The sequence below is a fragment of the Amphibalanus amphitrite genome, unplaced genomic scaffold (genome assembly GCF_019059575.1).
Source record: "Amphibalanus amphitrite isolate SeventyFive unplaced genomic scaffold, NRLGWU_Aamphi_draft 000317F_arrow, whole genome shotgun sequence".
Lineage (NCBI taxonomy): Eukaryota > Metazoa > Arthropoda > Thecostraca > Balanomorpha > Balanidae > Amphibalanus > Amphibalanus amphitrite.
The window spans coordinates 543,642-570,365 of NW_024881812.1; the positions used below are offsets into that span (position 1 = coordinate 543,642).

Below are 26,724 nucleotides of genomic sequence, written 5' to 3' on the forward strand. Positions count from 1 at the left end.
CCCGACATACATTACGGCACGGAGTCGGGGGCTCACCCGACTGCGCGCCAGCAATGCCCCGGATCGTTACTTATATGAATCACGGTGCAGTGGTTTGCCTTTACGACGGTTCCTCATTGCCGGCAGAAACAGGCCAGGCACTGACGACAACCGCCGAAGTTTTACGAGCTCCACTTACTGGTCTCAACAGCAATATGACATTATGAAAAACGAATACTTCCTTGAACTTGAAAATCACATAAAACTTCTGCAAGTAAAGATCGATCATAGGTAATTAAAACCGTAGTTCTCAATAGCATGAGGGTCACGCCGCCAGCAATTAGGTACAAAATATATCGAAACATAGATAACATGAATCATGTTATCTTCATCGACATAGATATAGATAACGTCATAGATAACATGATTCATGTTATCTATGATCGAAATTAACATTGAAATTTTGAAACCAATCGAAGCAGATGGTCACCTAAAACAACCACTACTGTATCTTTCACGACACATACCTTTCCGGTACCACATTACACCAAGATCACCGTACCACTTCCTACCTAAGCCGTGACATAATCAGCCAAACCAAGCCTTACCCACAAGGGCTCTCCCACGGCCCCCACCCACCGCCAATGTTGGCCTCGAAGGCGACGCCGACGGCACAGAGCGAGTTGTTGGCCACGCCGGCCACCTCTCCGGCGCAGCGCGTGCCGTGTCGGTTACTGTCGTTCAGGTCGTAGCGCGGCTGCGGGTCAGGGTCGTGGCCGTTGACGTCGTAACTGGCCATCGGGTCCTGTTGGCAGTGAGGGAGGGTCAGCCATCCAGGTCCTATGGATCATGGATGAGAGGTGAGTTCATTCATTGGGTCAGGTAAAATGTATATGAGTGGGGAGGGTAGGGTCAGCCATCAGAGTTCTGTGGGTAGGGACGGGGTCAGCCATTAGGTCCTGTGGGTAAGAGGGAGAGGGTGAGTTTAGTCATCGGGTCAGTCGTGGGTGAGCGGGAGAGATCAGGGGATCGGTCAGTCATTGGGACATTTAACGAGCACCGGAGAAAATAGTTACGTGGGAGAATAGAGAAGAGCTAAGAGATGACATATTACGGCAAAGTACGGCACAACAAGGTGAGCGGCACGACATAACACAACACAACACGAAACGACATAGCAGAACAAAGCCAGGAAAGACGCCGCGGTATGATGTGAGAAGAGACAAGCCTAGTAAGATTAGAAACCATTGCACAAGTCGGATCTTGTTGAGGCAAGAATTGCTCCATTCAGCGGCAGATAAAACGGAATCAATCTACACCCGGCTGCTGCCGCGCTTCCCAGAAACGCTCCGGGAAGACCAAACACCAAAGAGAAGCCGAACGGAAGGGCGCACAATCTCCCGGAACCAATGGAACATTCACTGAACTAGAACCGGCGCCCGGGCCTAGAGGACGCCAAACTGGTGAAATTTCAATAAACAGCGTATACCAACGACACGGATCAGCAGAAATTCCAAACAGCGGTGCTTATATATCAGAACACGAGTGTCGCCGCCTCGTGACACGCTCAGAATCGCCAGTGAGGCCGCTCTGACAGCCATCTCCCGCGAGATGGATCCCTAGGGACGGACGTGCGCGTGCCGCCGCCAACTGACGTTCGGGCGGGTACACGGGTCGGTCGGCCGGCGGCGACAGGCCATTAGTGGCCGCCTCGACGACAGGTCTGTCGTCTGATGACATATCAGCGACGACAGAGCGGTGCAGTGACGTATCGGGTGGCGACAGGCGGACTAACACACGACAGGCGACCGCTTAGCAGTTCCGGGTGTGGCCACCACTGAGTGATGGTTATTAATAGTTGTTTGGTGCCACCGGGAGTCGACGGGCCGGTGATGTTTGGACACACGGACAGTGGAGACCAGTAGTCGGAGACGGACAGCCGGCATAAACAGCAAACACACCACACCCTCCACCACAGACAGACACAGCGTCTATGTTCCACGACCTACATAATGAGTTTCTTTCCACTCACAACAGGGGACCAGGAACATTATTCCGATGACAAAAACTTTCGATCTACACCTCGATCCAATTTCCCCACCCTCCCAAGCACTATTTTTCCCGCCTAGCGCCTCGGCCCATACCGATCCGTCTCATCCCTCACGGAAGCGTCGCCGGTTCCATACCACACGCACGCACGTGTGGCCAAGTTTGCCGTCACGCGCGCCCCCGCTGCGTGCCAGGCCCGGCGGTCACCGCGTGGGCAAACGGTCGCAGCACACGCCCGGCCCCATTCGGTGGGCACGTCAGCTCGGCTGCCCAGGCCGCGGCACTCCCGAGAGGGTTCAGGAAGTCGGCGGAGTGAACTCGAGAAGTAGCCACACGTCCTGTGCCAAGGGCTGTGATGGGAAAATCAGGGCGACAAGGAGGCATGCGTATTGCGCATTCGTCAAACGTTGTGGAGACGTTTGCTAATAGGAGCTAAGGGACGTCCCGAAATTTTGCGACTTGCGCTCAATTACTGCATCAGCAACGAAGCAGCAGCGAGTTCCTGAGATAGCCAATGAATCATATAGCTTTAAACATTAAGTGCATCTAGTTAGACGTCATCACACCATGGCACATCCGATAACATTCCAAGAAGCGATAGCAGATCCTGATCACGCGTGTATGTGTCATCACTGGTCCTTGACGTAGCCTGCAGGCGCCCAGTTCCGGTGACCAATCCACCACAAGTAGACCAATGTGACCAATCCATGCATGACTTAGTTCATCAGACATCCCCAACACCATCGTCTCACTCTCTTCTCCCCTCTCCGCAGACAGTTGATTCACCCAGCAGACACTGTCGGACGCGGACAGCCCCAGGCCCCGTTAGACTAGGGGCAGACTGCACGGCGGCGGCGGCGGCGGCGGCGGCGGCGACGGCGGCGGCGGCTGACTCACAGAGAGCCAATGAGCGGGAACAGGCCCTCAGACGAGGCAGCTGCAGACCGGACGGACGTGGGCGGTACGGACAACTGGAGTGATGCAGAGAGAGGTACTCAGACCGGGAGGGCAGCACGGGACGGGGACGGGAGCCAATAAGTAAAATGGTGGAGGGGTGGGAGGGGGTGAAATGGGGACAGAAAGAAATTGAGCACGCCGTTTCTAGGGTTGGTCCAAGCGCGCATCTGGTGCCCAAAGTGGGTCTGTCAGACACAAAAACGAGCGACGTCTGGGTCGGCTGTGCCGACAATGACCCATCCCGCGCCACAGGCCTAAGTAAGCCGACCGCTGCAAACGGCAGGACGGGCTTAACTCAGCAGACATACAGGGCAGGCAATGGATCCAGACGTGCAGTCGGGCGTCCAATGAAACGAGACAGACAGACTTGCTAACCTAACTGCAGTGCCATAAACGCGTCCGAGCCGAGCACTGAAATGGAATATACGATGGCCGCCAATGCGCTGAAGAAAAATGGGCCAACGCTCTAGGGACAGTGAAGAGATATTATCCACTCGGGAGACATAAAATACAGGCGGCAAGATTCGCCTAGACGCTGAACAATGGCCCAGTTTCAGAATTCACCCAACAAACAGTCCATTGTCTTCATAAACATGTCAAAGTCGGCCATCTCGACGGTATGAAAGTGTCGGATGGTCAACGAGGATTTAGCAGACCTAAGCTGGTGTAGTGCCTGTGTATTACAGGTACAACGGCCGTATACAGCGAGCCATGTGCGACAGGGTTAATCAAAATAAAATGAGGTAAAACATAAATATCGAGAAAAAAAACACTTGAAAAAGGTTGACAGCTTAAACCACTTTATGCATCACGTTGCCCTGATTACGAGCGTTAGTTTGAACACGGGCAACGGTTGCGTCCGCACCGCCAGCCGCCCGTTGGACTAAGGATGATCCCTCCGTTAGTCCTCCGCTACTCATCCCCAAGTTACTCACGTAGTTGTCCATCAGGTCGGGGTGGTCCTTCTCCAGGCCGTCGTCCAGGATGGTGACGACCACGCCCCTTCCGGTGACGCCCTGAGACCACGCCCCCTGCACGTTCATGTCCAGGCCGCCGCCGCGGTTCTGAGGGCACACAAGACAGGCAAGGTTAGCAAGGAGCAGCGGTCACACATTTGGGTACACACTGATAGTCGTGTATCTGTGGACATGTTTCCCAACAACAGTGACAATAATAAGACGGCATCGAGTAGCCAAATGTCTATACATCAGCTGAGCATTATCGAACAGACCAGCTGAGGCCGGGCGCGCTCGGTCAGCTCAGCTCGACCCACTAGAGGTCACACCAACGCACCATGCACGTTTCGACCCGACTTTCACCAACACAACGCTCAGCCATCACAGGTTATCAGCGGCGAATCATCACATCAACCCCACAACGACCTCTTGCCACGGCAGCGCGTGCATTCAGGGACCTCTGGGAGCTGTTGGACGGTTACCACCAACCGCCCACCGCCCGGCGGCGGCGGCGGCGGCGGCGGCGGTGGCGGGGCGTTAGTGGAATGAGGGAATGCGACGGACTGTTTCCGCTAATGGAAGGCTGCCGTGCCCCGGAAATGGCACCGCTGCAGCCGAGGGTGGCCTCCGACCTATGCGAGGGTGTAGGGAAAGGGTGGGGCGACCTGTGGCGAGGCACTCCATGAGAGATGAGAGCGGGAGCGATGGATTCCGGGCGGGGCTGGGTGAAGCGCTGATGAGCTAAACAAATACCCACAGAAACCCTGGGTGCATTTGCTCACTCTCATGGAAAATGCGTAGATTGCATTTCATAGACGGATGATTGTTTTAAAGTAGGCTGAAGGATGAAATCCCTTGAAGTTCATCCTGAGCCAAGAGAACCAGCCACCAGGCCTCGTAAAAATATGTGTGTGTAGGACGTTGGACTCGATATTAATGGCATCTCTATTGGCTGAATCGAAGAGAATCCCATGATCGGAATGGCACGCTAATTACTGCAAAAAGTAAATTAATAGAAAAACATAACGCGTAGGAAAACAATAAACGTACGGAAGTGAAAACCTAGTTCTGATAAGAGAACAAAAACGGAACTAACGTTGGGCAAACAAACAATTAGGGAAAATCCCAACAAGCAGCCAAAACCTGCACACATCGCGCTCGGAAGGACAGCCGACCGCTGAGAGCAGGCCGATCACCTCCGTCCTGTCGCCTCTCATTCAACTACCACCGTCTTCGACTCTCGAAGGTTAGGCGTCACGCCTGGCTCTGATTAATTAACCTTTGGAAAAGCTGGACCGACTGTCGGTCGGCCGCAGCCCCGTGACGTCCGTCGATGGAATATCGCCTAAGGCGGCTGCCTCTGGGTTATCGCCTGAGGCAGCTGTCAGTGAGTTACCAGCTGGGGCGTCTGCCGGCCGTCAGATGGTGGGTTATCACATGGGGCATCTGCCACTGGCTTATTGACAGGATGCAGAGGGCTGCTGCCAATCACACCTCCCCAGGCCACCTGGATCCAGTCGGATCGTCACCTCGGGCCGTGCCGCCGCTATCTAGACTCTGCGCCCGAACGGTGTGATCAGAGCCCGTGAGGCAGGCGATGACACTTCCGAGAGGTCATAACGAGAGCCAGCCCGCGGCCAGCGGCGGAGATCGAGCAGCCAACCCAACCGGGCGTCAGTGAGTAAATACAGACCGGCTGTATTTGCAGTCACCGAGTCAATAAAGGCTGGCCGTGTTTGCAGTCGATCTACCCTCCACCGACCGCTATGTAATAAGTCGCCAGCACGAGGCACGTCAGCTTTGGTCACGCAGCGGCACCCCGCCTATCGGATAGATATACCCCCCAGCACCCCCCCCCCCCATCGGATACACCCGCCGGCACCCGCCCATCGGATGCACCCGCTGGCACCACGCCTATCGGATAGATACACCCGCCGGCGCCCCGTCTATGGAATACATCCGCCGGCACCCCAACTATAGGATAGATACACCCTCCGGCACTCAGCCTATATGATGCATAGATACACCCGCCAGCATCCCGCCTATTGGATAGACACCCGCCAGCACCCGTTCCTTGGGTACGTTTACCAAAGTCAATCGTGGTGTCCGCGGAAAACGGCGGCCGAATGAGTTGTCGCCGAAGCAGATTCATTATTTAGTAACACGGATGACAACGTCACGAAGAGTCCTTGACATTATGGTAGAACATACAAGTTATGGACGGTCCAGTCGACTGCTTCATTGTATGCTCCTGGACAGCACGCTACTGGGATTGAAAAAGTGAGGCAGCACAGAGGTTCGTCACTACCGTGCCAGGAGGTAATCAATCAGTACTTGCATTCTGCAAAAAATGGGACTGTCTTCGTGTCTTCATTGGGCGTCCCAAGCACCTATGCTGAAGTTACGAAACAATATGATAGCACCAATATTGAATATATCACAAAGGCAGGCAATCTATTGGCAGCTACTCACTCACAGACCAGGATACGGCTTGACAGCCTCGTGGGAGGCAGAGCTATCTCCCACATGTCTTAAACGATCCAACCGTGGTGACCTGAGTGCATAGGTACCGCCAAAAAGGTCAGACCTGGGAGGCTAACGACCCGGCGGCAGCACTAGCTCGGTTGCGGAAGCTCCATTCTCGGTTTCGACACCAGCCCGACTGTATGTTCGAGGTGCCTCGCGTGACAGCACTGAGTGCTCCGCATGCAAAATGCACAGCTATCCGGCGGAGAACTGGGACAGGGCACCGCCTGATACCGCGTACCTCTGCTCGATGGTATTTCATATTTAGGGCTGACCTGGCAACCTTCACCGAGACTCGGCCAGCTGCCAACTTAGCGCCGCCGTGCAAAATTAAGCAGAACGAACGATTTCAGCGCCGCAGCGAGAAACAAAGTCGTGCCGGCGCTGCTTTCACTGGCCATCACACTCGCGTAACAGCTGGGCCGCGCAGCCAGCTGGCAGGCCAGCCAGCACGGCTGATTACCATACAGCCCGAGTCTGCAGCATCCGCATTCTTCGGATGGCCGTGTAGTACGCGGGCGGTGTGAGGTGGGGCCGGCTCCGCGGTCTGTAAAAGGACCCGCCCGGCCCGCAGACCGCAGTGACGCACTCATCGACTCAGCCAGGGCCGAGACCAGTTATAGACCAGAGGGCTAAACCGGCCCACAGCAGGCGACCGCAGGGTACGAGAATAAAAACCGCCCACGGACCGAGCTCTGCAAGCACTCGTCATTGAACACATCTCGCCAGTGTATAAGGCGTGAGGTGCTAGAAGATCTCGAAAACAGCACCACAACTGATAACTAGCACTCGGCCGTCAATTGTCGCCCCCTGTAGTTTCTACACCGGCAACGGACGTGTTTGTGAGATGGTGTTCCCAGTTTTTGTGGGCCGTCTCCCCCGGTTTTGGCCAGCGGGCGGCCTCGATCCCACTCAGTACTGATCGCAACAAAGGCGCGGCGATAGGCCGTCATCACTCCCCTTTCGGCTCGGACCGGCCGGCCGCCGAGACAGCCGGACAGAGGCGGTCCCGTCCGCGGCCGTCGCCCAGAGAACGCCCCTAAATATAGCGGGGTCGACTGACCACTCCAAGCTGATTCACCCGGCGTCAGAAGACGCGGCTGTCGTGAATCAGGCACACTCACGATAGCAATCGTGAACAGCCCATCTGAAGCATTCGACAGGGCGATACTGCACCATCAGCGAGCTGCGCTATCGGCAACGGAATTCATGACCCCAAACGGCAGCCGCTAGCCAGTTGCTAGTCCGTTACTCGAGAGTCAAGATGGTCAACTGATTGTTCAGCCAATGTGTGTTTAGCGAAACAGCGCTCATACACATGTTAGCGATGTAAGCAAACAAATGTGAATAATGCAAGAGCACCCATCATCCAGTCTGTCAGCCATCGCCGTACTTCGGATCAGCGAGCAAGACTAACAGCACGTTATGCGAACTAAAAATACAATTCATCACCTTTCACATAACCTTTACCAGACAACTGGCGCATTTCATCTTCTTTCTCCTAGCGTACGACGTCTCACAGCACTTGAGGACTTAAACCGGTCAGCTCTGGCATTATATGTTTGCAGATTGTCCGCGTGCAACACCGCTTCCCCCTGAGGCGAAGCTCCCACCCACAGCAGTATCTCATCACCCTCCTCCCATCCCGGTCCAACACCCACCCCGGCGGCCGGCTCCGCCACAAATGCAGTGTCTGGAGGAGAATATCACCCGGATCAATACAGGCCGGCCCTCACCCGGTCGTCGCCTATCCACGTCGCCCATTGTGGCGCTCAGACGGCCGACGCGACGCTCCAGAGAAGAGGTCGACAGCGACGGCCGATTCCTCTTCCCCTCGATTCGGCAACGTCGGTCGCTCCATTCGACGGGCCGTCCGGTCCGACAGCCAGCGCGGACAGTTTGTTTGGACTCGGCGCCTCGGAAGTGATTAAAATGTCCATCACATGCCGACTCTCCGGCCGCGGCCGGCGTTCGCGCGGCATCCCCGGGGTCCAAACATCGTCGAATGTCGGCACCGATACCGGCGTCACACGGAGAGCGAAAGGCCGTCACTGACGTCAAACGCACTGCAGCGTGGGTATCCCTACCGCCTGGGCAGCGGCACGAGCCAGGCCGACCAGCGGGGGCGGGGCGGGGGCGGAGACGGAGCGTTTGATGGCTCCAGCCGTGCCAGCCAGTCGTGTCGCTGTGGCGGCACCGCTGACGAAAACCAACAGCCACCGGCCGAAAAACGCACCAGAAATACGGCAGGCATCGAACGCGTCTGACGGGGCGCGCGCCTGGCGTGGGGTGCCGGTTATCTGCAGGTGTTAGACGGTATTAGCGTCACATTTCCAGCAAAGAGCGAATCACGAAAGATGAATGATAAATAGGTCAGTCAGATCGAGAAAATATCGCCTGAAACACGTATCTATTACCAAGTTAGTTCACCCTATAACATCATCGCAGACGTCTGAATCTAAGCCACGACAAATCACGAGACGTCAATGCCGAAACATGACGCGAACCACTCCCATCCCGAGTTTCCATCGCTGCCAAAACACGGGGCACCTGCCACGTGACCGGCGACCACCTGCGCCGCTGCACCGGCCGTCGGCGAGCCGTCGCGCTGTTTGACCGCGTGCCAGACTGCCGTCGCGCCTACGCCACAGAGCGCTCAAGTTGCGGCACGGCGTCGACCGGGCCGGTCAGGTGACCCCTCTCCCACTGCGCTGGCCGGTCGACGGGCCAGCTGCGCCGCTGTCTCCTGCCAGAACCTCTCGAAACTGGACGCCGCCGCCAGCCTGGCCCGTGGTGGGTCGACTCGGCAGGTCAGCGTGCACGGGCCGCACCGAGACAGGTGTGCCAGCTGGCCGCGTGTGCCGGACGTCATCTCGGCACCGTGAACCCGCCCCGGGGCACGTGCTGAGTCGGGCAGTAAGACGGACACCTGGCACGGTGGAGTACGGCCTGAGCACGGCCGAGCACGGCTCAGAACGTCCGGTCAGTGATCGACCTCGGTTCCAGCGTGCACCAGAACATGGGAGTACCGCTCGGGTTACAGCACGTGTCGTGTAAAACAGCATGGCCACTGGAGGGTGGGCCAGAGCTGCGCACTAAAACAGCGCCCAGCGAGAGAGAGCTAGCGAGATGGGGAGCGCCGAAACACGGATTGAGTCAGCGAAACGTCGGCAAATCCGAAATGAGCCTTGGATGACTGCAAACAAGCTAAACCTCCCAGGGCTGACGACTTTATAGCAGAGAGATTCGCTCAGGTTCACCTTGGTCACTAGCATAAATCATCCATAAAAAATGCGTTTTCAGATGGGCGTGGGCTGCAGGCGAACGCCCAGAAATGGCTGTCTTCATTAACCCCGTTTCACACCAGACCCGAATGGAGGTCACGCAGACCGCAGCAGCAGTGGCGGCGAGCGTCGAGCGCGAGCGGCGTCCGCCCCAGGTCAGTTCCTCGAGTCGAGCACGGCGCCGGCGGTGTGTGTAGTGTTAAACTGTGCACCCAGCGCGGTGTACTAACCACCTGGGCGCAGATGGACGGGTGATACCATCGAACCGAGTTGCAGCGAGCCGACTGACCACACCCTGCGCCAAGGACACCGAGTCGTGGTCTTTACCGAGCCGGGTTCTCATTAGCGAGCGACACTGCCGGCACGCGACGACCGTCAGCGTGTCAGAACACGGCCAGAATACACCACGGCGTAATAAGCAGATGCTGAAATTAAACCCACGGCTTGTTTTGACATCGCGTGTCGCGAGCGATTCAGAGAAAAAAAAAGAACAAAGAAGGGCAGCGACCAAATCAGAACGCTGAGCAGTGAAGCAAGTCTCGCAAGTTATTCGTCGGGTGCCGGTAAATTGCCATCCATCGCTTTGCCAGTGCCTGGCTGCGGAAGCGGTTCCGATGAGCTCATTCGTTCTGCACGCTGTGCAATCTGTTCACCTTTCCCGCGGGGCCGACGGTGCGGTCATTTAGGGCGGCGCGATGGGACGAGTTTCCTACAGCGGTGCTGCTAGACCGCGCCTCACATCAGTCAGTTGGAGCCAGTTCCAGCGGCACCGCGCCGGAGCGAGCCAAAACGAGCCGCCTCCCACACACCAACAAGGTGGAATAAATGGCCACCGTCTCGACTGACGGGGAAGGAGACCCAGCGGAGGCACGGCGAAATTCACAGAGGAAATACGGGTCACAGTCGTTACGTAAGCAATATATAGCTTCAGTGACCACCTTCGTAGCGGCGTATGATGAAATGATACCAATCGGAACTACAGTCATCAGTTTATCAGATCTACCCTATTCATCGCCACCACACATAACACACACACATAACATAATACATAACATAACACATACCATGGTGATAACACCTACCGACTAGGATCCGGATCCGACTAGGATCCGATTCAATGCAAGACAACCTACCATGCCAACTGTCCAGCATCAGCCCAGTGCAGCGTGGAGCCCATAAAATAAAACGAAGCCAAGAGGATTACGCGGGATGTTTCGCCATTTGCGCCTCAAATACGACCAGCAATAGGCAGTGTCAAGACATATAATGTTCTATATAAGAGAGGCCAACCGGATATTAACGCCGAGCCAGGACTGCCATCACCAGCCCGCTCCGTTCTCCACACCTCTACCGGCGAGTTACACCGGTGTAATGACGTCATATTGGGCGATACCGGACAAATGACGTCAGTAACGTGACACGGCAGCCGCGGATAACAAAGGGATTGCGTTTGGGACAGGAGACCCCGCCCGTGTTGTAGCCTATCCGTGCCACCGTGGCAGCATGTAGTGGGCGGGTGGGGCTCATCAGCTTGCGACTTCCCATGTGAGAAAAGTCACACAGGTTAGGGTTGGATCTTGTCGCGACTGATCGCCCCGCGTTAGGCTGACGACGGTAGCTATGACTGCTCGAGTCACCCAGTTCCAGGTACAGCCCTCTGCAAACTGCGTGGTAGGTATTCTTTTTTGGACAAAACCGAGAATAACGCGAATACTATGCTATCGGTCACTCGGAAATCGTAACAGCAAGATGCGCGAGACTCCGCAGCTTAGATTGGCATTATCATCGTATTCATGTTCCATCCAGTTTGGCGACAAAACCCAAAAGTTAATATTTGCCCTCAAAACAAACTTTTGCATTTTGTTACCAGACAAGGCGTATACTTTGTTTAGTGATAGACCAAATCGAAGGCGTGGAGCATGGCGCATCTATTTGCAGTGAGTTCCGACCGACTGATAACATAGCCTTTGAGTAATTATCGGTTTTGTCGAAAAAAGAATACCTACCACGCAGTCTGCTGAGGACTGTACAAATGCACCCTATGGCCTATTCAAAGACCATCGGACGAGCAGGACAGCCAGCGGCCGGCGACTGGCGCAGTAGCACCGGGCGGCGACAGTTTGGAACCGGAGACCGCGGCGGTACCGCGGCCCGGCGCCCGCCGTGCCACCCATCGGCCGCTCCAGTTTCCCGTGCGGCCTTGGGTTTGGCGAGCCGCCACCGAACCGGATGTGAGACGGCGGCGGCGCTACGGCCGACAGGAGCGTCCCCAGCGCCAGCGAGAGAGCCAGGAGTACGGGGACACCAGGCAACTGGGAGCGGTGGGCCTTAGCCACAGACAGAGCCACGGCGGGCCAGGAGCGTCCCTAGTGCCGGCGGGATGCGCCGAGAGACTGGCGACATTAGTCAGTGTCGAGAGGTGAGCCAGAGCCCAGCCACAGTCAGCGCCAGCACCATCGTCCACCAAAGAAAGCTGGGCTTCAGCCACAGTCCAGTCACAGCCGATCGCCGCTCAACAAGCAGCTAACGGCGCGGCTGACGTTAATCAGCGCGGACATCAACTCAGTTCGAGGACAACGTCCAAATCAGGCCGTAAAAACCTCTACCTGTTCGAAGCCACACGGCAAAGGGTGGACGGACACAGTTTGTAGGGATCGACGGTAAAAGCTGTGACATCACAGCTCACAGCTCGTCACCCACGCCGTCCGGGCGTCATCTGTTATACCCTGCCACTTCACCGCCGGATCCGGCTCGATATTAGCAGTCAGGTATAAATGGGCGGCCGGCATCGAGCGGGCCCAATGCAGCCTATCTTGACTGCATCCGGACGGCCCCCGCGCACCGGAACTTCCCATTAGCCGCGATACAAGGCAAACAGCGGGCGCTCGCCGTAGTTTGCACAAAGGATGATCCGTGACTGCTTCCATTTACCAGTCGCCTGGACGGACCGAAGTCGGCAAATATTGGCAAATCCATGACAAACGCCCAAATCTCCAATTAGAACGACTACACAATGAACATGGAAATGACTCCATGAACCCACGCATCAGCCTCGGTCACCAATTATACATAACGCGCTATCGGGTATCTACAGTCAAACGTAGACCACGTCCCTGGTCCCACACTGTCGCTTCTAATAGCCACCTGAGAAGCAATCAACGAAGTTCCCTTGGACACAGGACAATAACGGGTTAAGTTTAGCCACAGCTGGCAAAGCCCACGTCTAACAACCAACAACGTTCAGTGGCGGTCGTTTCGGTGTCTCGCCGTGTCAGGCAAGTTCTCAAGAACCCAGCCGATGAGAGCGAACAACTGCATTCGGAAATGAACGGCTTAAGGCCGTGTTACACTGCCGAATTTTGGCCACGACCCTGTCGCCGAATCACGTCGTGCAGGAAATCAGCGAACAGTTCACCGACAGAGACGAACAGTTCGCCGACAGAGCCCGATTTGAAGAAAACGGGTGGGGGGCCCCCCTAATCGTGCGCAGGTCGAAGCTGATCCATGATTCGGCGAACATCGCGAATGAATGGCGAATCTGTTGCGAATAGTCGGCGATACCTTGGCAATAGGGCTGATAATCCCGGGATCGGGATCCCGGGATCCCGGGATTGTATTAATCCCGAATCCCGGGATTAGAAGCATCGGGATTTCGGGATCCCGATATTTTCCGTACAGAAACATCGTTCATAAAGTGTAGCTGATAGTAGGTATGTAAAAAAAGGTAAGTGAGTAACAACGCATTACAGTGCAGTTTTATGTCCAAAGATCTTACTTACGCCGTGCAAAGTCGTTATGCACAAGTATTGGTTACATATATACCTAATTGACATTGTTTCACACCGTCTCAGCCTCCACAATGTGGCGAGAGACGAGCTCTCTCTCGGCTCATCTCTCGCTCCCCGCGACGTCCCTCGCGTACTCGGTTTAACAGATCATTTTGCACGATGACATACTATGCCGACTATCGAATTCGAGTCCATCGAGTGGGAGGAGGTCGGCCGTCTTCTCTGTGTGACTGTGGGAGTCCGTCTGGTGGCTCAGTTACTGTCAGTGCCCCGTGGCTGGACGATCCATGAGGCTGGCCGGGCGCCCTGGGCATGGTTACCGTTAGTGAATAATTATTAATTACGTGCCTTTGTGATAAGCTATAGCTAACTTTGCCAAAATGTCGGATTTTGCTGAATTTAAAGGCAGTGCGGTGTGGGAACATTATCTAAGAAGTCAAGATGGCCACACAGCAAAGTGTCGTCTTTGTAAAAAGGTACTGAAAATATCTGGAGGTTCCACCAAAGGACTTCACGTCCACCTCAGGAGCAAGCATGGTGGTATGAGTGTTGCTGGACCATCCCGATCCGGAGAGACGCCGCAAAACGTGTCCGGCGAAGGTCAAGGTGAGAGCGCTAAAACCACGGCACCGCATCTAAAAGGAATGAAGACCTTAGATTGCTACTATGTTTCCAAAACGGACGACGACCTGGATGCTATCCTAGCTAGAATGTGCGCGAGAGATGGGATACCTTTTACAGTTTTCTGTACCTCACCGGACCTACGCGGACTTTTGGCTGCTAAAGGATATAAAAACCTTCCAACCCATCACAACACGATCCGCCGGCGTGTCCTCAAACACTGTGCTCGCCTGAAGTGTGACGTGAAGGCGAAGCTGGCCGAAGAATTGTCAAATGGCAAACGGTTCTCACTTACGATCGACGAGTATACGTCCCTGAAAAACCGTCGCTATATGAGCGTGACTGTTCACTGCGAAGGTAACATGTGGGGTCTCGGTGTCGCGCGTTGTCACGGATCGATGCCAGCAGAGAAATGTCTGGATCTTCTGCAGGGCAAGCTGGCAGAATTTGGCCTTGAACTCAGTAAGCACGTCACCTGCGTCACAACCGACGGAGCTTCGGTGATGGTGAAATTCGGGAAGTCACTGCCATGTGAGCACCAACTCTGCTTCGCACACGGTGTTCACCTCGCCGTTGTCGACGCTCTGTACTCGGGTGACGCCGGGCAGACCTCTGAACAAGCAGATGACGACCGTGGTGGTGGTGGACCTAACCAGGTGAGCTTAGTATACAATTATGCATACATCTGATATAGGCACCTAGCGTGAAAATAGAATAACAGTGACGAAATGGTAGAAAATTGTGCACCAAAGTTCGTATCATTTACTGTGCGATTTCACTTCATAAGAGTCAAAGAACAAACAACATTTCACCCAGAGAACAAGGCTTAAGAGCATCGAGCTCAGTTTCATCCGCATCGCGCAATTACTCTCCTTAAAGCATAAAGAGTCGTAAATCTTCATCTACAAATAATCCGAGGAGCCAACACAGCAGGATGACCCCTTAATATATGTACATCTTATATAGATTAATAAGGTAAGGATATTGTCGCCTTGCAGGTGAACTCGTCAGATGAATCCGACGGTGATGACGAGGATGAGGACGACAACGTGGAAGAAAACACTACTGGTGCTACTGGTCACCACGAACTACATAGTTCGCTCTCTCCAGTCGTTAAAAGCATTAGAAACATTGTCCGCTGGTTTAGAAAATCGCCCGTACGAAATGAAGTCCTTCAGAAATACGTCAGAGAGGAGCGTGGGCAGGAACTGATGCTAGTGCTAGACTGTAAAACCCGATGGAATAGTTTGTATGACATGCTAGAACGATTTGATAACCTCAAAGCAGCTGTCCACAAAGCACTCATTGACATAGGAGACAAACGTATGAAAATGATCGATGATTATGAATACGCCGCCATACCTGCGCTCATTCGCTGCCTGAGAATCATGAAACTCGGAGCAGAAGCGCTATGCAGGAGAGAAAGTGGACTATTGGAGGCTGAAGCTGCTCTAAAGTTTATGTTAAGCGCGCTTGACAAGGAGGACTGCGCGATTGCATGTAAACTGTCTGATGCGTTGAAACAGCGCATCCGACAGAGACGGTCACGTGCGGCTAAAGTCCTACAATCGCTCCATAACAAAATGCCGGCAGACAGAGACTGGAAAGATATTTTTCCTAGTGCCTCTCGCAAGGAAGCACAGGACTTAGTTGTCCACATGATGGAAAGATTGGGAGAACAGATGCATGATACCGAAGTAGGTGTAGATACAGAAGTGATGGACGCTGATGATCCTGAATCAGCGCCGTCTCTTCAGTCGATGCTTCAACAAGCTCTAGATGAGGTTAGAGCTCCAGAGCAAGGCACCAGTTCATGCCCGTCTGGGATTAACTTTTCGCAATCTTCTCTGATGATGACGAAGGCCATAAGGAAAGAATTGGAAAATTTACCTATCTCAGGAAGGACAGGCATGGTAGCGCTGTCCTACAACTGGCTGAAGGGCATAGTTCCTACGAGCGTTGAATCGGAACGAGTGTTTTCCACTGTCGGGAATATCGTTACAAAAGTGCGGTCGAGTCTCGGCGACGAAGTCGTTGATGCACTTTGCTTCCTCAAGTGCTACTACCGTAACAAGTGAATGTGACCAGGACATGCTGCTGGTCAGACGACCACAATCCGTAGGCACGTCTACTGTATCCTGACTCGAAATATAAACAAGAAATACAATGATCAATGTCATTCATGCTCTTATATTTGTTCGGGGTGAAGGTGTATGCCTGGTATTGTGTTTATGATGGTAAGGATGCGCCATATACATACGATATTGCAAGAAAATTCTGCTTTGAAGACAGGTTAAAATAAAAACTGCTCAATCCCGGGATCCCGGGATATCCCGGGATTGCATTTCTAAAATCCCGGGATCCCGGGATTGCCAAAAAGTCCCGGGATTATCAGCCCTACTTGGCAACAAGTCGGCGCACGCAGCGACATGTCTGCGGCGACTCGGCGACTGTTTGGCGATCATGTTCGTTTATTATAAGTTCGGCGAACGGCCACGAAATTTTCATTTTTCATGAAATATTCGTGGCGGTCGTGACGAACCGTTAAAGTCGCGCGGTGGACAACGACTGGTCTGCGAAATGCCAAGACCGTGGAAGAAAGATCCCGAATCGATCCGCGACATAGGATGACTTGCATATTCGTGCACATTCGTGTACCAAAATTCGGCAGTGTAACAAGGGCTTTAGGGCACGCTCTGGAGTCTGGGCACCCTGGGCCGTATCGCCGCTGGAGCCGTCACTCCTGTTAGTGGCTGTGACGCGGACCGGGTCGTCACGACCCGCAGGGCCGTACCACGCGACCCGGCACGGCCCGTTACTGCCGTCACGGCGTCACTGGTGACGCGTCGCTGCCGTAACAGAGGCTGGTATCCGGTCCGCCCGACCGAATATGTAGATACTGACCGGGCAGCCTGGGGGTCGCGTGACAGGGCGATTATAGGACCCATAACTACATTAATTTGTGAGCGTAAATAAGCGTTCATATATTCTAGCTATTTGGCTGCAGCACGCACCTGCGCGACTAGCACAGATTGACGGTCAAAACGGCAAAGCGGTGCGTGCATTTCACATACCACACTACTTTCAGACCAGTAAATTCTCCTATTTTACAGCATTCGTGCCACACCGCCTCAGTGACGGGCCAGGCGCTGACGATGCCTGACATTGACGACAGATTACACAACGCACAGAGGTAAAATCAAGGCTAAGGTCATACAAAAAAGTAATAATCTGGTACCGGGCTGGAAACGGATCTCAGTAATGCGCTTTATTTCAGATATATCAGATCTCCCGCCTTCATGAAGCCGCAGCTGCTCGCAGGCCTTCGCTGAGGAGATACAGGAAGCGGCTGTGCCAGCCGGCGACATCTACCACAGCCCCCGGTCCTATCGGAACTGCGTCACCCTCCGAGAATAAAAACACGTGATCCGATCCATATGACGCTGGGAGAAATCAGTGGGCGCATCATTAGCTGGAACAGCATAACAGGCCAGGTTATGATGGTAAGATTAAACCTGGAGCGTGTAAAAACTAATGGTGCCAATTTTCTCAAGAGCGGCGCAGTTCGCAGCGACGCCTTTCTAGAACCATTCATCGCTCCACAAAGCGACGGTGATTTTCGGAGACACTTGTGCATTCATCCGGGACACATAAACCATGTCTCATGGAGCCGCCCTAAGTCCGTAAACCAATCAGCTGCTCGCCATCCGTCATGCCGCCATTGACTTCGAAACGACACGCCAGCTAAAACACGGCCCGGCCGGCCATCTATTTCCAGACCACCTCATAGCTGCTGTCCCGCTGCCAATATTGCAAACCACACTGCACATTATGACATTCCGTGGGCGGGCGCCGCGATGTGAAGTCATGACGAGACAGTGACGTCATAGAGTCTGTGACGTCACCAGGTGGGGAGAGGACGGTACTGCTGAGTCGGCCCGGTCCAAACGGGGTCCGGCAGACGCCGACTCAGCCACTCGCCCACAGGGGAGTCGGGTGGGGGCGGCAGTTAGGTGTGGAATGTGGCATACTGGGTGCATCAGCTCGACCGGAGCTCCGACAAACAAGTGCACCAGTTAAGTTAGGGCTCAGCAAAGCTGAGCAGTGAGAGGTGATCGTACCGGCGTCAAGTTTGTAGGCCTTGACATTGATGATGAAATCTTGGGCCGTAGCGACCCAAACAAGGAAAACCCCATTGTGGTACCGCACATCCCTAAGCGTAAGCATGTTTGATCAGACAGTTCTCATAAGAAAGCCCAACACACTGCGAAGAGCACCGCACATCCCTAAGCATGTTTGATCAGACAGTTCTCATAAGAAAGCCCAACACATTGCGAAAGCACGTCCCATCCCAACGATTCCTCACCATAGCTCGTTTCCACCACAACGATTTCCACACGATTCCCCACCATATTTCGTTTCACCATAACGTTTCCGTCAGTCTGGAGCCCACCGTCACCTTGGTCACCCAGTCCCGGCGCCGACCGGAATTCCATGACGCCAGCACCTGCCGCGGGGACCGTGACCAGGTAGGAACCGGCCCACCGGCTGATCGCCGAGCGGCGAGCCTCCCTGACCCAGTTCAGAGAGCGGATAGCAGACGCCGAGACCGCCGGCGTAACCTCGCGCACGGCCGGCGGACGGGAAGTGCGGTCGGACAGGGTCAGCCAGGCCCGGGGGGCCTGGCTGGGGTGGGCTGGGGAAGGGGAAAGGTGTTCCTGACCCCTTCCCCCAAAGGAGTTGAAAGGTGGGGTGAGATCACATGGGTCAGGTGAGATGGAGCGAAATGAGTGAGTTGAAGTGAGTGTGTGGTGAAGTGAGGAAAGTAAGGTGGGTTGAGGGCAGGACACATTCACCACCACCTCCATATCCAACGCCATCATCTACTCCCACCATCTCTTCAATACACGACCAGCTACACTGGGCGTCGACAACGGCGCCGAACTCCGGACCCCCACCGAGCGTGACACCCTACCATCATCGGGGCCGAGCTCCCGAGCGTGAAGCAGACAGCGGCAGTCGGTCGGCCGTGTCAATTCCGGCAGTTGACGGGACTGCAGGCCGACCTGACAGGTCTACACGTCTACAGGCAGCCCCAGTCAGTCAACCCGAGCAGGTGGGTCGGTCTGGCCCACTTGGCGCTCCTACCCACCCGATCCCGCCGGTTGGGAGAAAAGCAGACTACCGTAACCGCTATCTGCCTCGGACGAAGCATTTGACGAATTACCTCGTTCACTACGAATTTGCCTTTCATTGCGTCGTCATTTTTGTGTAGCGTTTGCGAACAAGACACAGACTTCCTTTACTACGGCCGCCGCTCTCTAGCAGTGCACCCATTACTCCCGTCCTCAGAGATGCCGCAACCGCCGTCGCCGCCAAGCGGGAAGCCTCATCCTTCCGGCGGAAGTGGCTGTCAGCGCGTCAGCTCCGGCGCGGACGCTGCGCCATCCGCCGCCGACGGCGCGTGGAGTGCATCACAACGGTGCTGGCTGCGCCACAATCGGCAACAGCGGAGGCACCGGCGCGTCGGCAGCCGGCGGCCGAGCTATCCTGGTCTCATCAGACGGTGCGCCGTGCCAAATGGTGGGGCTGGGATGGGGGAGGGTGGCCGCGAGTCAACGTGGACACGACAGGCAAAAGATACTTCGTCCGCGCGTCTCTGTGGCCGACCGTTCCTCTTCAAACCACCAGCATCCAATGCATTGTCTGCCAGTGCCGCCCACGCTCTCCCACCAAGAAACATAGCCTGGGCACGGCACGACGGCCGCTGCGGCTCGCCACAGCCGCGGACAGACCGCAGTCAAACCACAGCCGTCGGCGGCGTGTGATCTGTGACCCGCGCCGCCCGGAATGTCGGCCGGCCAGGGTCAGGTGGCGGCCAGGGCCGCCACCAGCGCAGCACCAGCCGAGATTACTTTACTAATAGCTCCGAACGCCGGTCCATGTGGCCAAGAGGTGCCCCAGGAATGGCGACCTGAATCGAATGGCGATCACCAGGGCAGCTCCAGTCGCCAGTCCATGCGACGGAGGTGCCCCAGGGTCACTGCCAGCGCAGTAGCTCCAATTGCCAATCCGATCCAAAGGTGCTCCAGGAGCGACGACCACTGTCAGATGGCGACCGCCAGGACAGCTCGAGTTCTCGTCTCAGGATGGCACGTGTTGATGAGGCGACCTGCACGTGCCACAATGGGGTGCGTGTTGAACTCTTATGCTGGGGTTACGTCCGAGAAGTGTGGGGGATGAAAGGTGCCACAGTAATTCAAATTTAAAATGAACAATAATTTGAAAAACACAGAACTCATTTTCCAGGGACTGTCATTTATCAGCTCGTATGACTTTCTCGGAGAACTACTTGCTTTGCCTTAAAATACATGATCGACTGCGTCAGATCTGTTGGACATCATAACATATCGCCTGAACGCTATTCGATACCGAATGTCCCAAACAATCCTCGCGAAGGTAAACCGATACGACAGCCTTGTTTCCTAGGAAAACATCATCCTGAAAACACTCAAACCGAGCAGGCCATTCAAACGACGAGGCGCCTGCCAATCAATCCAAAACATGTTCACACTCAACAGTAGATAAAAGACCCGATCCTGGAAACTTTACGGGTCGTTATCTGTCCGATCGTCGCTAATTTAGGCGTCAATCTGATAATGACATGACCCAGACATGCCAAGACCGCAGATGTGTATATCGGATCGTGCTCTGAGTGGGGAGTTGAGCTCGGCTGTTAGCACGGACGAGATAACGCCGCACCGACCGGACGCAATTCGGCCTCCTTATCAGCGCTGCGCAGATCAACATACTCAGATTTACAGTGAACAAATCAGCCCTGGCCGGGCCGGCGCCGGGTCCCCGATCGGCCCGCACAGGTCGGGCCAGAGACTTGGGCCTCAGCCGTCCGGCGGTCCTGCAGCGCAGACCAATTGACAGTCGAACACGATCGGCGCCGAACGCGACTGACGGAGACCACGCACGCGACCGGACCGAACAATTCGTCACGCCAGCTGAATATAACATTGGAATAGACCTCAGCATACAGCCTCGTTCGATTGCACGGCTGTCGTTTTATTACTCGAAATTGAACCTATATCGCACGTTCAGACTCGAGAACGAAGTCGAGTCGAAGTCGGAGTCGAACATTATTACCAAACAGATCTAAAAGGAATTTATTTGGATCGCAGGCGCAATCTCCAGCCGCGATGTGCAATGGATGTCCAACACTCATCAGATCCCCAAACATGCACATTTTTCTGACCGCACCCTCCCGGCGGCGACTGACTGTAACACCGGTTCAAGGAGGCTCGGGGCTCGGTACTCACCAGGTACCACATGCGCGGCCAGCTGGGGTCGTTGAGGTACGTGGACCGGTAGATGGGCGCGCGCTGATGCCGGCCGTCTCGCGTTCTCCGCCGATGCCGCAGCGTCGGCTCCACATGGTCCCGCTTCACTCTCCGCTTGGCCTTCTGCTGCTCCACAAATGTCACCTGATGGGGAGAGAGAAAACATGGGGTCAGAATGAACATATGACATACCGAGTGAACAGATCGTCTCATATGTCATTCGGCGAGGCGAGTAAAACACACGGTCATTCCAAGTGAGCGAACACACCATCGAGCACGTAGCATGCTCCTCAGCTGCTGCACAATACAGACAAAGACCATCAGACATTTATACAGGACAACGCGACATAACAACACGACAGACATTCCTCCCAATGACTTCCCCAATGATTGCTCTCATCCGTTGCAAAGGTGTAATGACGGCGCAATCGACTTCCATGCAGCAGAAAAAAGTGATGACGGCATGTCCGTAACAGTCATCAGTTCCCATGGGCGGCGTATGATAAATACACAGCAAAACGGCTCATCACGCCTCCAGCTAACCACATCATCAGCTCGCTGGTTAGGTTACATCAGCACTTGGTCGCTGTCGACTTGTTCCGGCAGTGAGGCCCCGGCGCCCGGCCTGGTATGACCTATACCACACTATCGTCCAAACGACTGGGGAGGGCGAGGGAGCGTATTCGTGACCAGAATCGTAAGCACCCCAGAATCAGGCGCAAACATAGCCGGCCAGCATTTCCTCCAGCGCAATCTTGCGGCCTCGCAAAACATTATGACCGATGTAAACATGATAGCAGTGGAATCGGTCGAGTTCCACGCTGCTACACCATCCCAAAACATATTGAGTGCAATGCACCATATTTACTGGCTTAGCATAGGACTGCTTTTGAAAGACCACGTGAGCGCACCACTCACAAACCCGGTCAGCTTTGCACATCATCTCTGGATGGCGTCCACGGTGACGCGGCTAGCGCCTCCTAATGACCCCCGACAGCACAATTCGTTGGAGAGCAAGTACGGCCAGCAGCAGAGTTCGCCGGAGGGCAACTCCAAGAACTGTCGACTGAATGGCCAGTCAAGCGAACTGCGCGGCCCGACTGACCCAACAATATACCGCGTACAGAGAAACGCCTGAGGCCCGCCGCTGCCACCGGAGAGTAGCCAGAACTGACCCAACACCATCCAACGGACTATAACATCTCGAGCGAGGAGACGAGTAGCTGGAACTATTCTGAACTTGTTTCAGGCCAGAGAATAAAACTGTCGCCAGTCCGTCGATTGAATGAGTAGCCTGAACTAACCGGGTTACTAGCTGGTCAGTGGTCGGATGCCGATTGCACGTAGTTACTCCGAAATATACCGGACGAGAGTAAGTACAACTAGCTGGAGCTGACAGGTTATGCGTTAACCCGCGCGCGTATTTACAAATTGCAACCGAGCTCCGCCGTGGGGTAAGGTGGGCAGGGGTTTTCGCACTACGGCTGCAGGTGAACTACCGTCTGTGGTAGAAACTTCAGGATGATGGCGCGTTTCATACGAAATCTGGCGCAATGTTTGTTTGCTTCTGGACTTGTACTGTTATTGCTGTGAATTCTTGAAGTGGGAGTGTTTCAAGAACACAATTTGTGGATTATTTGAGTTTCTTTATATAAACATAGAATAATATTATGAAACATTGTGTGGAAACTGCAAATACTGATATGATCAATTACTTAGTTTGGGAATTGATACACATTTTGTAGAGGTTTGTAACAAACCTCAAGCCTATCATGATCTGAAGCTGTTGAAACAAATCAAAATTGCTTTGATGTTACATAGTACATTGTTGAAAAGACTGGAGCATGGTTCAAGATGATGTGTGAAAATTCAAGATTTGTGCGAAAGCTTATGACTGAAGAGCGAAAACAGTTCTATATGATGGCTCAATCAAACGTGGAAACGGACGACAAAAGTAGAGTTTCAACATTCCAGTATGTGAGAATAACTTCAGAAATTCATAGTTCTTGTAGTATTGCATTCTTCTTATGTACAGTTATAGGTTTTGTTAGGGTATTTCAAATTCAATGTGTCAGTTGAGATATAGATGGATTGCGGACAAAATATAGAATCATTGCTGTCAGATAGGTACTTGTTCGGTAAAAAGGTATGTGATGAATGCCATGAGGTTTTTTATGATTTAATATATGGTCATTGTTGTACCTACAAAAATGCAAGCTTACTAGCACCTAGTTTCTGAATCAAATTGAAAGTATTTGCTATGAATGTAAATATGCACCTGCAAACTATGTCAATAAATTTGTGTGATGTTGACCAGAGAGCTTTATCATCTGGACATTTATGTTGCTTCTTACATTAGGCGTTAAGCATAGTAATTACGGATGAACTTTGTGCCAATATCTTCAATGCACAATGTATGTAGCATGTCTACAACCCTCACTGATCCTGCTATAGCTATAGGCATTGGGCACCAGCAAGACCAAGGGCATGAACTTCACAGTTGCACAACCTTTTGTCATGTACACTCGGGGGCAGATTGATGTTCTACAACTCTTTATCCACCGGGTTCCTATGGCTCAGCATTGGCAGCAGCCGCCTGGTACCGGTAGACTGTGCCGCTTCACTTACTTGTCAAGCGGCACAGCCTACCCACACCGTATGCGACCGGTCTGGGTCGGTGGCTGGAAGGCGATGTGGGCCGCCTGTGACGTCAGCGCAGCGGTGAGGGCCGAGCCCGGAGGCATGGCTCGGGTCGGCGCGGCGCGGCGGCTGGCGAGGGCTGGGGAGTGAGGTGGGGTGGGAGCACGGACCATCGCTGAGCGAGTGTAGTTAACTTTCGCGTCTCAAGGCGCCAATTATTCTACCTAACAGTTGTTCTAAAGCAGTTGTTAAAATGTCCTATCCCCAAGACAGCGCCTATCATCATACTTGCCATGCACATTACGACACACTTAAACGTGGCATTGGGACAGCCGATAGAATTTATATCACACGTGCATCGAGTTGCGGAGCTACATTGTTTTTAACAGATAAGTATTAAGGCCTTGATTGAGCTCATTGGTGTCTATTATTTCGCACAGCAATCGTCCAGAGACGTGGGAACTGGGGTTTGTGGATAGCGCGGCGTCCCAACTTTAAGCAACTCTTACTGTTCCTCTAATGTGTGGTCGCAGCCACCAATAGCAAACCGTTCCAAACAAATAAGTCACGCACCTGGGACGGTTCGAACCGGGTTTCTCCAACCGGTCACCCTACGACGCTAGCGTGTATCCACTGAGCTGCCGAAACCAGCGACCATCCGCCGCGGTCAAACGCGATCAAATGTCACAATACTGTCATTGGCGGTTAGCGGGTGAATGTCATTTTGTTTTGTGCAGATGGGGACCATTCTCGGTAGCTCAGTGGATGAACGCTCGTGTCGTGAATTGGCCGGTGGGAGAAGCCCGGTTCGAACCCCCCTGAGTGTCCGACTTTTTGGCTCCTACTATAGTTGAAACGGTTTGCTATTGGGGGCTGCGACCACACATTAGAGCTACAGTAATAATCGCTTTAAATTGGGGCGTTGGCTGCGGCACTACTCATAACCCCCAATTCCCACGTCTCTGGACGATTGCCGTGCGAAACAATAGACACCAATCTGCTCAATCAAGGCCTTAATACTAATATGTTATACAAAATATAGCTCCGCACCTCGATGCACGAGTGACATAAGTTCTATCGGCTGTCCCATTGCCACGCTTAAGTGTGTCGTAATGTGCATTGCAAGTATGATGATAGGCGCTGTCTTGGGGATAGGACATTTTAACAACTGCTTTAGCACAATTGTTAGGTAGAATAATTGGCGCCTTGAGACGCGAAAGTTAACTACACTCGCTCAGCCGCGCGATGTCCGTGCTCCCACCCCACCTCACTCCCCAGCCCTCGCCAGCCGCCGCGCCGCGCCGACCCGAGCCATGCCTCCGGGCTCGGCCCTCACCGCTGCGCTGACGTCACAGGCGGCCCACATCACCTTCCAGCCACCGACCCAGACCGGTGTCATACGGGTGGGTAGGCTGTGCCGCTTGACAAGTAAGTGAAGCGGCACAGTCTACCGGTACCAGGCGGCTGCTGCTAATGCTGAGCCATGGGAACCCGGTGGATAAAGAGTTGTAGAACATCAATCTGCCCCCGAGTGTACCACCAGTCCACCAGTCACTTTTTTACTTAAGGTGCACATAGCAGTGCACAAAACAATGCACAGAGGGCCTACACAAAAACAACATGATTAGTGTGCACTATGCACAGCATTGTACCCTGATTATTTGAATATTTTGATCACTCCAGTCAACAGCCAGGAGACAATTATTGAATATCACATTTATCATACATCACTTGTCAAACAAGAGCATAATAACACACATTTTGACAAGCAATCATGGTAGTATTCCAATAAGTTGGACAGTCACCTCCCTGGGCGTCATTTTTCCAGGAAGGTACCTCTGCAGGTGTTGTGGTAGGCTAGGTTGAATTGGGTTAAGTTAGGCGAAGTAATGTGGTTTGGACCAGGTCAGACCATAAGGCCTGGGGCCGTATTCACGTCGATTATTTTCGTAAGAATTTTCTTACGCACGACCTACTTCTTACGAAAATTTGGTATTCACGTCGACAGCAAAAATATCTTACGAGTAAAAAAATTGTCGTAGACAGTTTGCGATTCACGTCGACCTTTTCTTAAGAATTCTCGTAAGAATGTCGTAAGTGCGATTCACGTCGTGTCATCTTAAGAATTTCTTAAGTTTTTCGTAAGAACATAATGTTAACGGTATGGTGAACTTACGAATACTCACCGAGCTGTCGTAAACTGACGCAACGATAAATCAGTGCAGTAGGCTAAGAATAAAATGACGAATTATTTTAAGAATTGACACTAACGGTTGTCTGGACTAAGAATGGCTGTTATTATTGAGCAAAATTATTACCAGCGAGCGAGTGAAGCGAAGTCTTTTCAATAAAACGGGAAAATATCAGTATGAGCGGCCCGGCCCGGCCTGTAATGCTTTTGGAGGCCTATATCTCATCAACCGCTGGACTGATTGACCTGTGGTCTTTTTGTTGGGCTGCCCCATCCCTTCTAACCCGCAATTTACTATCTTGATGCATCTAATTGACCATCGTGGCACGTGCCACGTGAGAAGTCAAGGGCGTCCAAGCTGTTTTGCAGAAGTAGCGCTTTTGA

At 53.6% G+C, this 26,724-nt stretch overlaps 2 protein-coding genes across 4 annotated transcripts in view; one reads left to right on the forward strand and one right to left on the reverse strand.

The window, feature by feature from the left end:
• LOC122388317 (furin-like protease 1) overlaps positions 1 to 26,724 on the reverse strand; it is a 74,941-nt gene that overhangs the window by 19,553 nt on the left and 28,664 nt on the right. For all 3 annotated transcript variants that reach the window (XM_043379289.1, XM_043379291.1, XM_043379290.1), the window contains exons 4-6: positions 21,489 to 21,653; positions 3,921 to 4,049; positions 619 to 784 (exon numbers count right to left, since the gene is read on the reverse strand). In XM_043379289.1, coding sequence (XP_043235224.1) covers positions 619 to 784; positions 3,921 to 4,049; positions 21,489 to 21,653 — 460 coding nt within the window. The remainder of the gene's footprint in view (positions 1 to 618; positions 785 to 3,920; positions 4,050 to 21,488; positions 21,654 to 26,724) is intronic.
• Positions 13,330 to 16,339, forward strand: LOC122388318. The gene is made up of 2 exons (XM_043379293.1): positions 13,330 to 14,816; positions 15,159 to 16,339. Exons 1-2 carry the CDS (start codon positions 13,920 to 13,922, stop codon positions 16,236 to 16,238), a joined length of 1,977 nt encoding a protein of 658 aa, XP_043235228.1. The 5' UTR covers positions 13,330 to 13,919; the 3' UTR covers positions 16,239 to 16,339.